The sequence below is a fragment of the Triticum aestivum genome, chromosome 4A, assembly GCF_018294505.1.
Source record: "Triticum aestivum cultivar Chinese Spring chromosome 4A, IWGSC CS RefSeq v2.1, whole genome shotgun sequence".
Classification (NCBI taxonomy): Eukaryota; Viridiplantae; Streptophyta; class Magnoliopsida; order Poales; family Poaceae; genus Triticum; species Triticum aestivum.
The window spans coordinates 745,823,895-745,835,316 of record NC_057803.1 but is presented as its reverse complement, the minus strand read 5'-3'; the positions used below and the strand labels follow the sequence as shown (position 1 = coordinate 745,835,316).

At 44.3% G+C, this 11,422-nt stretch overlaps 1 protein-coding gene across 1 annotated transcript; it reads left to right on the top strand.

Annotated features, from left to right (window-relative positions):
• Positions 1–7,105: 7,105 nt before the first annotated feature.
• On the top strand, positions 7,106–8,908 carry LOC123083585 (noroxomaritidine synthase 2). Its single transcript, XM_044505587.1, has one exon. It carries the CDS (start codon positions 7,132–7,134, stop codon positions 8,674–8,676), a length of 1,545 nt encoding a protein of 514 aa, XP_044361522.1. The 5' UTR covers positions 7,106–7,131; the 3' UTR covers positions 8,677–8,908.
• The last annotated feature ends 2,514 nt before the right edge of the window (positions 8,909–11,422 follow it).

Here is an 11,422-nt window from a genome sequence, read left to right as displayed (position 1 = left end):
GGGCGACGGTGATGGCGGCGGGGCATCCTGGCGGCATCGTCGGGCGGGGGGCAACTGGCAATGAAAACTGAAATTTTCAAAAGTGTTTCTTATATAGTCGAAGCATTGGTCCCGGTTCATGGCACCAACCAGGACCAATGCTGCCCTTTAGTCTCGGTTGGTGACACCAACCGGGACCAAATGTCTCTTTTCAGTAGCCCAAAGGGCGGGAAGCAGAGGTCTTTGGTCCCGGTTGGTGGCACCAACCAGGACTAAAGGGGGGGAATTGGTACCGGTTGGTGCCACGAACCGGGACCAAGGTGTGAATTGGTCCCGGTTCGTGGCACCAACCGGGACCAATATCCTGCTGCCAAAGCCGCGGTGCGGTGGGATGTTTAGTCCCACCTCGCTAGCCGATGAGCGGCAGGACCGGTTTATAAGCCCTGCACCGCCAGCTCCATTGAGCTCCTCTCAACTGCAGGCCTCTGGGCCTAATCTCGCACTGCTATGTCTGTGGGCCTGCTGGGCCTTCTGCTGGCCTGAATCCTGGTCCATGGATGGGTTTCTAGTCGTATTCAGGCCGTGATGGCCTAGTAGGTGGCATTTTTTCTAATTTTTTCCGAGTTTTTTTATTTTCTTTTTTTCTTTATTTATTTTATTTTGTTTCTACTTACAACAAAATACTTACTATTGCTATTTTATTTATTTCAGGAAAATTCTTTTTGCTTATAATGTTTTGAACAGAAAATACTTTGGTAATTTTAGGTCCATAAATTTTATTTATGTTATTAAAGTTTATTTTATTTTGTTTCTACTTATATATTTTATTAAAGTTTGTTATTTTATTTGGTTTCTACTTACATCATCAATTTTCATCCCTTTGTGACATCATTTGTTATTTTTCATTCATTTACTGATTATTTTGAGCTATAAGACCCTGAAATTGAAAAGCATTTCAAATGAACTCTGAAAAGGTTGGAAGTTGGCATGGTATCATCATTTCATCCACATAGCATGTGCAAGAAAGTTGAGGGGGTTACGACAAAAACGGGACGCACTTCGTGTACAAAACGGACAATCTCTTTCGAAGTACCAGGATTTCATACGGAAACTCGTCTGTTACAAAGGGATTTCATTTTTAAAAAATTATTTGAACTCCTAACTTTTTGTGTGTTCAAAATGCACCATTCAAATCCACATCATCAATTTTCAACCCTTTCTGACTTCATTTTTGTTATTTTTCATGCATTTACTGATTATTTTGAGCTATAAGACCCTGAAATTGAAAAGCAGTTCAAATGAACTCTGAAAAGGTTGAAAGTTGGCATGGTATCATCATTTCATCCACATAGCATGTGCAAGAAATTTGAGAGGGTTACGGCAAAAATTAGATGCACTTCGTGTACAAAACGGACAATCTCTTTCGAAGTATCAGGATTTCATACGGAAACTCGTCTGTTACAAAGGGATTTCATTTTTTAAAAATTATTTGAACTCCTAACTTTTTGTGTGTTCAAAATGCACCATTCAAAGCCACATCATCAATTTTTAAACCTTTTTGACTTCATTTTTGTTATTTTTCATGCATTTACTGATTATTTTGAGCTATAAGACCCTGAAATTGAAAAGCAGTTCAAATGAACTCTGAAAAGGTTGAAAGTTGGCATGGTATCATCATTTCATCCATATAGCATCTGCAAGAAAGTTGAGAGGGTTACGGCAAAAACTGGATGCACTTCGTATACAAAATGGACAATCTCTTTCGAAGTATCAGGATTGCATACGGAAACTCGTCTGTTACAAAGGTATTTCATTTTTTTAACTTATTTGAACTCCTGAATTTTTGTGTGTTCAAACTACACAATTCAAAGGCACATCATCAATTTTTAACCCTTTCTGACTTCATTTGTTATTTTTCATGCATCTACTGATTATTTTGAGTTATAAGACCCTGAAATTGAAAAGCAGTTCAAATGAACTCTGAAAAGGTTGAAAGTTGGCATGGTATCATCATTTCATCCACATAGCATGTGCAAGAAAGTTGAGAGGGTTACGACAAAAATTAGATGCACTTCATGTACAAAACGGACAATCTCTTTCGAAATATCAGGATTTCATACGGAAACTCGTCTGTTACAAAGGGATTTCATTTTTTAAAACTTATTTGAACTCCTGACTTTTTGTGTGTTCAAAATTCACCATTCAAAGCCACATCATCAATTTTCAACCCTTTCTGACTTCATTTGTTATTTTTCATGCATTTAGTGACTATTTTGAGCTATAAGCCCCTGAAATTGAAAAGCATTTCAAATGAACTCTGAAAAGGTTGGAAGTTGGCATGGTATCATCATTTCATCCACATAGCATGTGCAAGAAAGTTGACAGGGTTACGGCAAAAACTGGATGCACTTCATGTACAAAACGGACAATCTCTTTCAAAGTATCAGGATTTCATACGGAAACTTGTCTGTTACAACAGGCATTTCAAATGAACTACGAAAATGTTGAAAGTTGGCATGGTATCATCATAATAGTTGTGGAGAAAGTCCTCACTTTTTCTTCGCTTGTGTCCTTTCCTTATTGCACCGTAACCATGGATAATCTTCATCATTTATCAGGATGGTTGGGTCAGCCTTGACTTTGAAGGGAGGAATTTCATGAAACTTTTCATAATCTTCGGACATGTCTGGTTGCCCTCCACTCCCAAGATGTCCCTTTTTCCTGAAAGAACTATGTGGCGCTTTGGCTCATCGTATGATGTATTCGCTTCCTTATCTTTTCTTTTTCTCGGTTTGGTAGACATGTCCTTCACATAGATAACTTGTGTCACATCATTGGCTAGGACGAGCGGTTCATCAGTGTACCCAAGATTTTTCAGATCCATTGTTGTCATTCCGTACTGTGGGTCTACCTGTACCCCACCTCCTGACAGATTGACCCATTTGCATTTAAACAAAGGGACCTTAAAATCTACTCCGTAGTCAAGTTCTCGTATGTCCGCTATGTAACCATAATATGTGTCATTTCCCCTCTCGGTTGCTAATCAAAGCGGACACCGCTGTGTTGGTTGGTGCTCTTTTGATCTTGGGCGATCGTGTAAAATGTATTCGCATTTATCTCGTATCCTTTGTAAGTCAATACAGTCGAAGATGGTCCCTGGACAACGAGTACAGCTCATCACAAACAGTGTTGTCACCTCTGAGACGTGTTTCCAACCAACTGCTGAAAGTCCTGATGTGTTCACATGTAATCCAGTCAACGCACTGCTCCGGGTGTTCGGAGCGCAGACTGTTCTTGTGTTCATCGACATACGGTGTCACCAAGGTAGAGTTCTGTAGAACTGTGTAGTGTGCTTGAGAGCAAGAATATCCGTCCCTATATATTATTGAGTCCCCTCCAAGCGTGCCTTTTCCAGTCAGTCTCCTCTCATACCGTGATTCAGGGAGACCTATCTTCTTAAGGCCAGGAATGAAGTCAACACAAAACCCAATGACATCCTTTGTTTGATGGCCCATGGAGATGCTTCCTTCTGGCCTAGCGCGATTACGGACATATTTCTTTAGGACTCCCATGAACCTCTCAAAGGGGTACATATTGTGTTGAAATACGAGGCCCAGAATGACAATCTCGTCAACTAGATGAACTAGGACGTGCGTCATGATATTGAAGAAGGATGGTGGGAACACCAGCTCGAAACTGACAAGACATTGCACCACATCACTCCATAGCCTTGGTATGATTTCGGGATCGATCACCTTCTGAGAGATTGCATTGAGGAATGCACATAGCTTCACAATGGCTAATCGGACGTTTTTCAGTAGAAGCCCCCTCAATGCAACCGGAAGCAGTTGCGTCATAATCACGTGGCAGTGAGACATTAGGTTATGGAACTTTTTCTCTGGCATATTTATTATTCCCTTTATATTCGACGAGAAGCCAGTCGGGACCTTCATACTAAGCAGGCATTCAAAGAAAACTTCCTTTTCTTCTTTGTTAAGAGCGTAGCTAGCAGGACCTTCATACTGCCTTGGAGGAATGCCGTCTTTTTCGTGCAAATGTTGCAGGTCCTCCCGTGCCTCAGTTGTATCTTTTGTCTTCCCATACACGCCCAAGAAGCCTAGCAGGTTCACGCAAAGGTTCTTCGTCACGTGCATCACGTCGATCGAAGAGCGGACCTCTAGGTCTTTCCAGTAGGGTAGGTCCCAAAATATAGATTTCTTCTTCCACATGGGTGCGTGTCCCTCAGCGTCACTCGGAATAGCTAGACCGCCAGGACCCTTTCCAAAGATTATGTGTAAATCATTGACCATAGCAAGTATGTGATCACCGGTACGCATGGCGAGCTTCTTCCGGTGATTTGCCTCGCCTTTGAAATGCTTGCCTTTCTTTCGACATTGATGGTTAGTCGGAAGAAATCGACGATGGCCCAGGTACACATTCTTCCTGCATTTGTACAGGTATATACTTTCCGTGTCAGCTAAACAGTGCGTGCATGCGTGGTATCCCTTGTTTGTCTGTCCTGAAAGGTTACTGAGAGCGGGCCAATCATTGATGGTTACAAACAGCAACGCGTGCAGGTTAAATTCCTCTTGTATGTGCTCATCCCACGCACGTACACCGTTTCCATTCCACAGCTGTAAAAGTTCTTCAACTAATGGCCTTAGGTACACATCAATGTCGTTGCTGGGTTGCTTAGGGCCTTGGATGAGAACTGGCATCATAATGAACTTCCGCTTCATGCACATCCAAGGAGGAAGGTTATACATACATAGAGTCACGGGCCAGGTGTTGTGATTGCTGCTCTGCTCCTCGAAAGGATTAATGCCATCCGCGCTTAAACCAAACCATACTTTCCTTGGGTCACGTGCAAACTCAGCCCAGTACTCTCTCTCGATTTTTCTCCACTGCGACCCGTCAGCGGGTGCTCTCAACTTCCCGTCTTTCTTACGGTCCTCACTGTGCCATCGCATCAACTTGGCATTCTCTTTGTTTCTGAATAGTCGTTTCAACCATGGTATTATAGGAGCATACCACATCACCTTCGCAGGAACCCTCTTCCTGCGGAGCTCGCCGTCAACATCACCAGGTTCATCTCGTCTGATCTTATGCTGCAATGCACCACATACCAGGCATGCGTTCAAATCCTGGTATGCACCGCGGTAGAGGATGCTGTCATTAGGGAATGCATGTATCTTCTGCACCTCCAATCCTAGAGGGCATACGACCTTCTTTGTTGCGTACGTACTGTCGGGCAATTCGTTATCCTTTGGAAGCTTCTTCTTCAATATTTTCAGTAGCTTCTCAAATCCTTTGTCAGGCACAACATTCTCTTCCTTCCACTGCAGCAATTCCAGTACGGTACCCAGCTTTGTGTTGCCATCTTCGCAATTGGAGTACAATCCTTTTTTGTGATCCTCTAACATGCGATCGAATTCAGCTTCTCCTTTGACTTTCGCATTGCGTCCTTGAATCGACAATGACCCGGTGGAGATCATCAACATCGGGCACATCGTCTGGTTCTTCTTGATCTTCATCAGCTTCCCCCGTTGCAGCATCATCGGGCACATCGTCTGGTTCCCCTTGATCTTCAGCAGCTCCCCCCGTTGCAGCATCACCGTATTCAGGGGGCACATAGTTGTCATCGTCCTCTTGTTCTTCGCCGTCTTCCATCATAACCCCTATTTCTCCGTGCCTCATCCAAACATTATAGTGTGGCATGAAACCCTTGCAAAGCAGGTGGGTGTGAAGGATTTTCCGGTCAAAGTAAGACTTCGTATTCTCACATTTAGGGCATGGACAACACATAAAACTATTCTGCTTGTTTGCCTCAGCCACTTCGAGACAATTATGCACGCCCTTAATATACTCGAAGGTGTGTCCGTCGCCGTACATCTATTGCCGGTTCATCTGCGTGCATTATATATAATTATGTGTGTCAAAAGTAAGAAAATCAGACAAGTATCTATATAAAGTAAGAAAATCAGACAAGTATCTATCTAAAGTAAGAAAATCAGAAAGAAGATAAGAACAAGAGGCTCACCACGGTGGTGCCGGCGACGAGATTGGCGCGGGCGATCAACGGCGGTGAAAACAGGGACGGGGCGTGACGGACCGCTAAATCTAGACAAATCTCGAAAAAAATGGAGCTCCGAGGTCGAGCTTCATGAGGAGAAAGCTTAACTAGTGTTGCTCGGGCATTTCATCAAACACCTCATGTGCATAGGAGGTGAGCTAGAGCACTCAAATGCCCTCCCCTCGCCGGCCAGAAAAAACAGAGCACTGTGGAGTGCTCTGCCGCGGCGATGGGTGTATATAGGCAAATTATTTGTCCCGGTTCATGGCAGGAATCAGGACTAAATTCACCCTTCTATACCGGTTCAAGGCATGAACCGGTATCAATGGTTGTGGGCCAGGAGCGCGGCCCATTGGTTCCGGTTCGTGCCTAGAACCGGGACAAATGGATCCAGACGAACCGGAACCAATCCCACGAGACCCCGGCCGGCCCCTGGGCTCATGAACCGGGTCTAATGCCCCCCATGAGTCCCGGTTCGTGAAGAACCGGGACTAATGGGCTGGCCAGGCCCGAACCAAGGCCCTGTTTTCTACTAGTGGTGTCAAATGTTGCTTTTGTCTTTTTATGACACTATTCATGCTAGATTTCACATTTTTGTTTCTCAATGTGCATTTAGAGTTTCGACCTAAAATTTTTAGGAGTTGTAGTCACATTCCTTGTAAACATGCATATTTTTTCTAGAATTTTTTGAAATATTTAAAATTGATTTATTTGAAGTTGGAGCATGGGGAGCACCCCAAGAATGGGAGTACTAGATATTTCCCGGAGGTGCAGCCTGTCCATAAGTTAATGCTGGCACGGTACGGTTAGGGAGCTGGGCGTTGAGAGTTGGCTGAATGGTCGATATACACGCCCATGAAGCACGTACACACCGGACATGACGGCAGTTAGTGATCCCGGCCCCCGGCCGGAAGCTTCTCAGCGTCATGTTCCTTCCGACGACCTTCATTAATAATCTATAAGGCCTTCCTGCAACAGGTATTATATTGCATGCACAAATATGCACTAGAGATGCACGTCAAGAATCTATAAATTGTACGTAATTCTGGAGCATTTATCATTGAGTAGCAAGAAAAACAATGGCACCTTTCTGGTCGCCAGAGCCACACCACCTCCTCGTCTCCTTTCTTGTCTTGCTTCTCTCCTTGCTCTTCTGCTTCATCAAGTTGAGGAGTCCAAAGACTGTACCAAACCTTCCAACGGAATGGCCCCTGGTTGGCATGCTCCCTTCCGTTGTCGCCAACCTCCATCACTTCCATGACTACACCACCGCCTTCCTCGCCGCTTCCGGCAGTAGTTTTGTGTTTCGTGGGCCTGCCATGCACTTCTTCATCACCTGCGACCCAGCCAATGTCCGCCACATCTTCGTCTCCAACTTCACAAACTATCCCAAGGGCGAGGAGTTCGCTGCCATCTTCGACGCCATGGGGAACAGCTTCTTCAACGCGGACGGCGAGTCATGGCGCCGCCAGCGTGGCAGAGTGCAGCACCTCATATCAAGCCCACAGCTGCTGGCTTACATGGCCCGCTGCTGCCGCGATAAGTTGGAGAAAGGCCTCCTCCCCTTCTTGGCGCGCATGGACAGCCTAACCCCGTTTGATATGCAGGACCTGTTTACCAGGTTCACATTCGACATGACGGCCATGTCGGTCTTCGGGGTCGACCCTGGCCTTCTGACCGCCGATATGCCACCTGTAATTGTGCCTGACGCCATGGAAGCTGTCATGGATGTAGGCTTCTTCCGGAACATGGTGCCGGTATCTTGCTGGAAGTTGATGAAGCGTCTAAAAATTGGCCCAGAGCGGAAGCTCGCCGCGGCGCAATTGGAGCTGTGCCGGTTTGTTACAGAGATGATGGAGAAAAGGGGAGATGGATCGGTCCACATGGATGAAGAGCAAGAGAACAGTAATGTCGAAATAGTTTCTTCCTACATCCATGACCCGGAGTATATTGACGACCAAGGAAAACCTAATGGCTTCATGTACGCCACCCTGATCAATTACATGTTTGCTGGACGTGACACGGTCGGCACGACCCTCACCTGGCTCTTCTACAACCTCATCAAACACCCGCACATCGTGTCGAGCATTAGAAGAGAACTAGCTCCCATTGCCATGCACAAAGCAAACAACTCGACCACCATGGTAACCTTTGAGCCAGAGGAGACCGAACCGCTCGTCTACCTGCACGCGGCATTGTTCGAATCCATGAGGCTGTACCCACCGGGCCCCATTGAGCGCAAGATGGTGATGACCGATGACGTACTGCCGAGCGGTCACAAGGTGCAAAGGGGTGAAACCATCCTGATTTCACTCTACTCAATGGGCAGGATGGAAGGTGTGTGGGGCAAGGATTGTAGGGAGTACCGCCCAGAAAGGTGGGTCAAAGAGGATGGCAAGCTTGTGTACGTACCGTCCTACAAGTTCCTAGCATTCAATGCCGGGCCGAGATCGTGCTTGGGCAAGAACATCTCGGTAGTGCAGATGAAGAGTGTCGTTGCCGCCATGGTGTGGAACTTCGATTTTGAGATGGTGGGAGGGTACGTTGTAGAGCCAAAGCCATCAGTTGTGCTCAAGATGAAGAATGGGTTGTGGGCCAAGATCCTCAAAAGGCGGATCGGATGAATGACAATACCAACCCAGCAGTACCGTGTAATTTATCGAAGCTTCTTTTATTGATTCTAAGTTTATAAGTATACACTCTTCCTTGCAGATGCATGGGTGCGCGTAATGTAAAGTTTTAGAGTATTTGTGGATATCCCCACAATGTAAGAGTTACAATAGGTTGCCCCGCGTTTGTTGTAATTTCCTTGTACTAAAAAGGATCCATCGTACTAAAAAAACATCGATTTTTCCACTTCATTCCACATTCCGTTTGTAGAAAAGTGCTTCACCATCTATAAAACCAAATAAGTTACATTTTTTAAAAGACAAATAAATTACATTATGAATACATATCTTGTGATGCATCTAATGAAATCAATTTAGTTGTTGTAGAAGCTATTATGTCTGTCGTGGATATAATCCTGACAATACTAGGGGGTAGGAATGTGGATGCAATGGTATCTAGTGAACGACATGGTTGAGAGTACGCTCAAGGATTTATACAGGTTGAGGCCCTCTGCGGTGGAGCTAATACCCTACTCTGTCGTGCTCTTAGCTCTTAAGTGTAAGGTACAAAGTGTGGAACTTCAACGTTCAGCCTGGGGCTTCCCTCTAGCTTATATAGAGCGTGCCAGGTAGGGGTACATAAAGTGTTTGTATTAATGCTATTCATGATCTCGGGTGTGTCGGACTGTTCCATGATATTTACTACTGGTAAGTGCCGTATTTAACTGGGTTATACTGCCGTTGGGTAACGACCGTCATCAAGACATCGTGGCCAAGAGATGGTTTAGCCGACCACTGACTAATGGTCTAGCCGACAGCTCCCTTCATCTTTGTCCGAGTGCTGGTACTCGACAGTCAGTTGAGCCGGAGTCCGACTGTTGGGGCTTAATGCGTATTTGGGCCACCTTGTCTCCGACGGGCTGATGATGAAGCCCCTTGGCCCGTTGCCTTTTGGACCATATATTATACGATCATGGGCCTCCGATGGGCCATTCGTATACTTGGGCCTACCCCGCATTTATAAACTCGACAGTAGCCCCCGAGTCGGTTGAGGTCTCGCTGGAGAGTTGTTGTGTGATTTCTTCCGGCAAGACGTCCGACAGATCAAGGGATCTGAGGTTCGAGCAAGAGACCTCGGCGGACTCAGTTTGTTCATGCCTGCGGAGGGACAAACATTGAGCAGCTAGGAAGAAGACTCGGTGATACCCATTTTTCAATCTCTTCTGGCGAGGGCATCTCGCGGCCCGAATGTGGGCCCGTCATCGAATTTTGAGTGGCTGTCTGAGGCACCTGGGCTCGATCATGGGCCTGCTCGAACCCTTTCTATGGAACTAAGTCTGCGCAGACGGATATTCGGATCCCTCTAGAGGGATTCTGACTCATGTCACACGGGGGATATCAGATACGTCTCCGTCGTATCTACTTTTTAAAATACTAATAATAAATTTTATCCGTCGAGTACCAATCGGTCCGGTTTTGCTTGTAATTCCTATGTTCCGAGCACTAATAAGGTAAAAATGGAAATAACCATCAGTGTGTTGTAAGCATTTCAATATGACAACACTATATCAATATATAACTACATATTACATGTCAAACAATGAGTAATGAAAAAAAAATGGGACAACACTGCAATGCATGGCCTATATATGGAATGGGGGATGAAGTGTAATGTGCGACAGTCTACTGAAGGCGAGACCCTTTTTGGGTTTCTAAACACAAGGGACAAGCCCAATTAATCCCTAGATTCCTGATTAATTGCTTGTCGGAGTGATAAATTGGCTCAAATGATAAATAGAAAAGGTAAGGTATGAACTTAGCGGTCACCCATTGATAAGCAATAAACTAGATGATAAATCGGTGAATCAGATGATATTTTGAACGTTGGTTTTAAATGTTCTTGTTCATAATTTTTTTTGTCCTGTGTAAAATGTGGGCAAGAAATTGTTGAAGTGGCTGCCTTGCAGTTATGTTATTTTGGAGCGGCCATTGGAGCAATTGTTTACACGAATTCAGAAAAATAATGAAATTGTAAAAAGTTGGTTATTCTTAAAAAATAATCACGAATTTACAAAACAACTTTGCGGAATCTTTAAAAATTTATGATTTTCCAAAAAGATCATCTATTTAAAAAAAATTGTAAAAAAATCACGGATTTGAAACTAGTTCATAGATTTACTTCGTGGATTTGAAAAATGTTCACTAATTTTTTTAAAAAATGACTAATTTGAAAATACTACATGAATTGTGAAAAAAAATATTTTATAAGAAAATCACAATTTAAATATATTCATGCATTTAAAAAAATTCATGAATTTGGAAAAGGTTCACAAATTAGAAGAAAGGATCAATTTCAAAAAAGCTCACGCACATAAAAAAGAAAAAGAAAAGGAAAGGAGCGAAAAAGGAACAAAAATATGAAAATAAAAAAGAATATAGAAAAGAAAAGAAAAGAAGAATGAAATAAAACCAAACAACCAGTCCAAAAAATTAAAAAAAAGGCCTAGTAAGCTTCTAGAACTTCACAAACCTAGGAGAAGTTCCCGCAAAAACTATTCAATCGGCCGGTCCGACCTGATCGAATGGTGTGCGCATAAGAGCATCTCCACTCTCCCCCCCACCAACAGCCCCCCAGGCCGCTTTTTTATCGCGGTTCCACAAAAAAGTCCAGTCGCGCCCAGGAGCACAAATAACGTCTGTTAGGGCCGAAATTGACGCCGGCGGACCCAGGCCAAACCCAGCAAGCTGGAGGCCTCCCGGG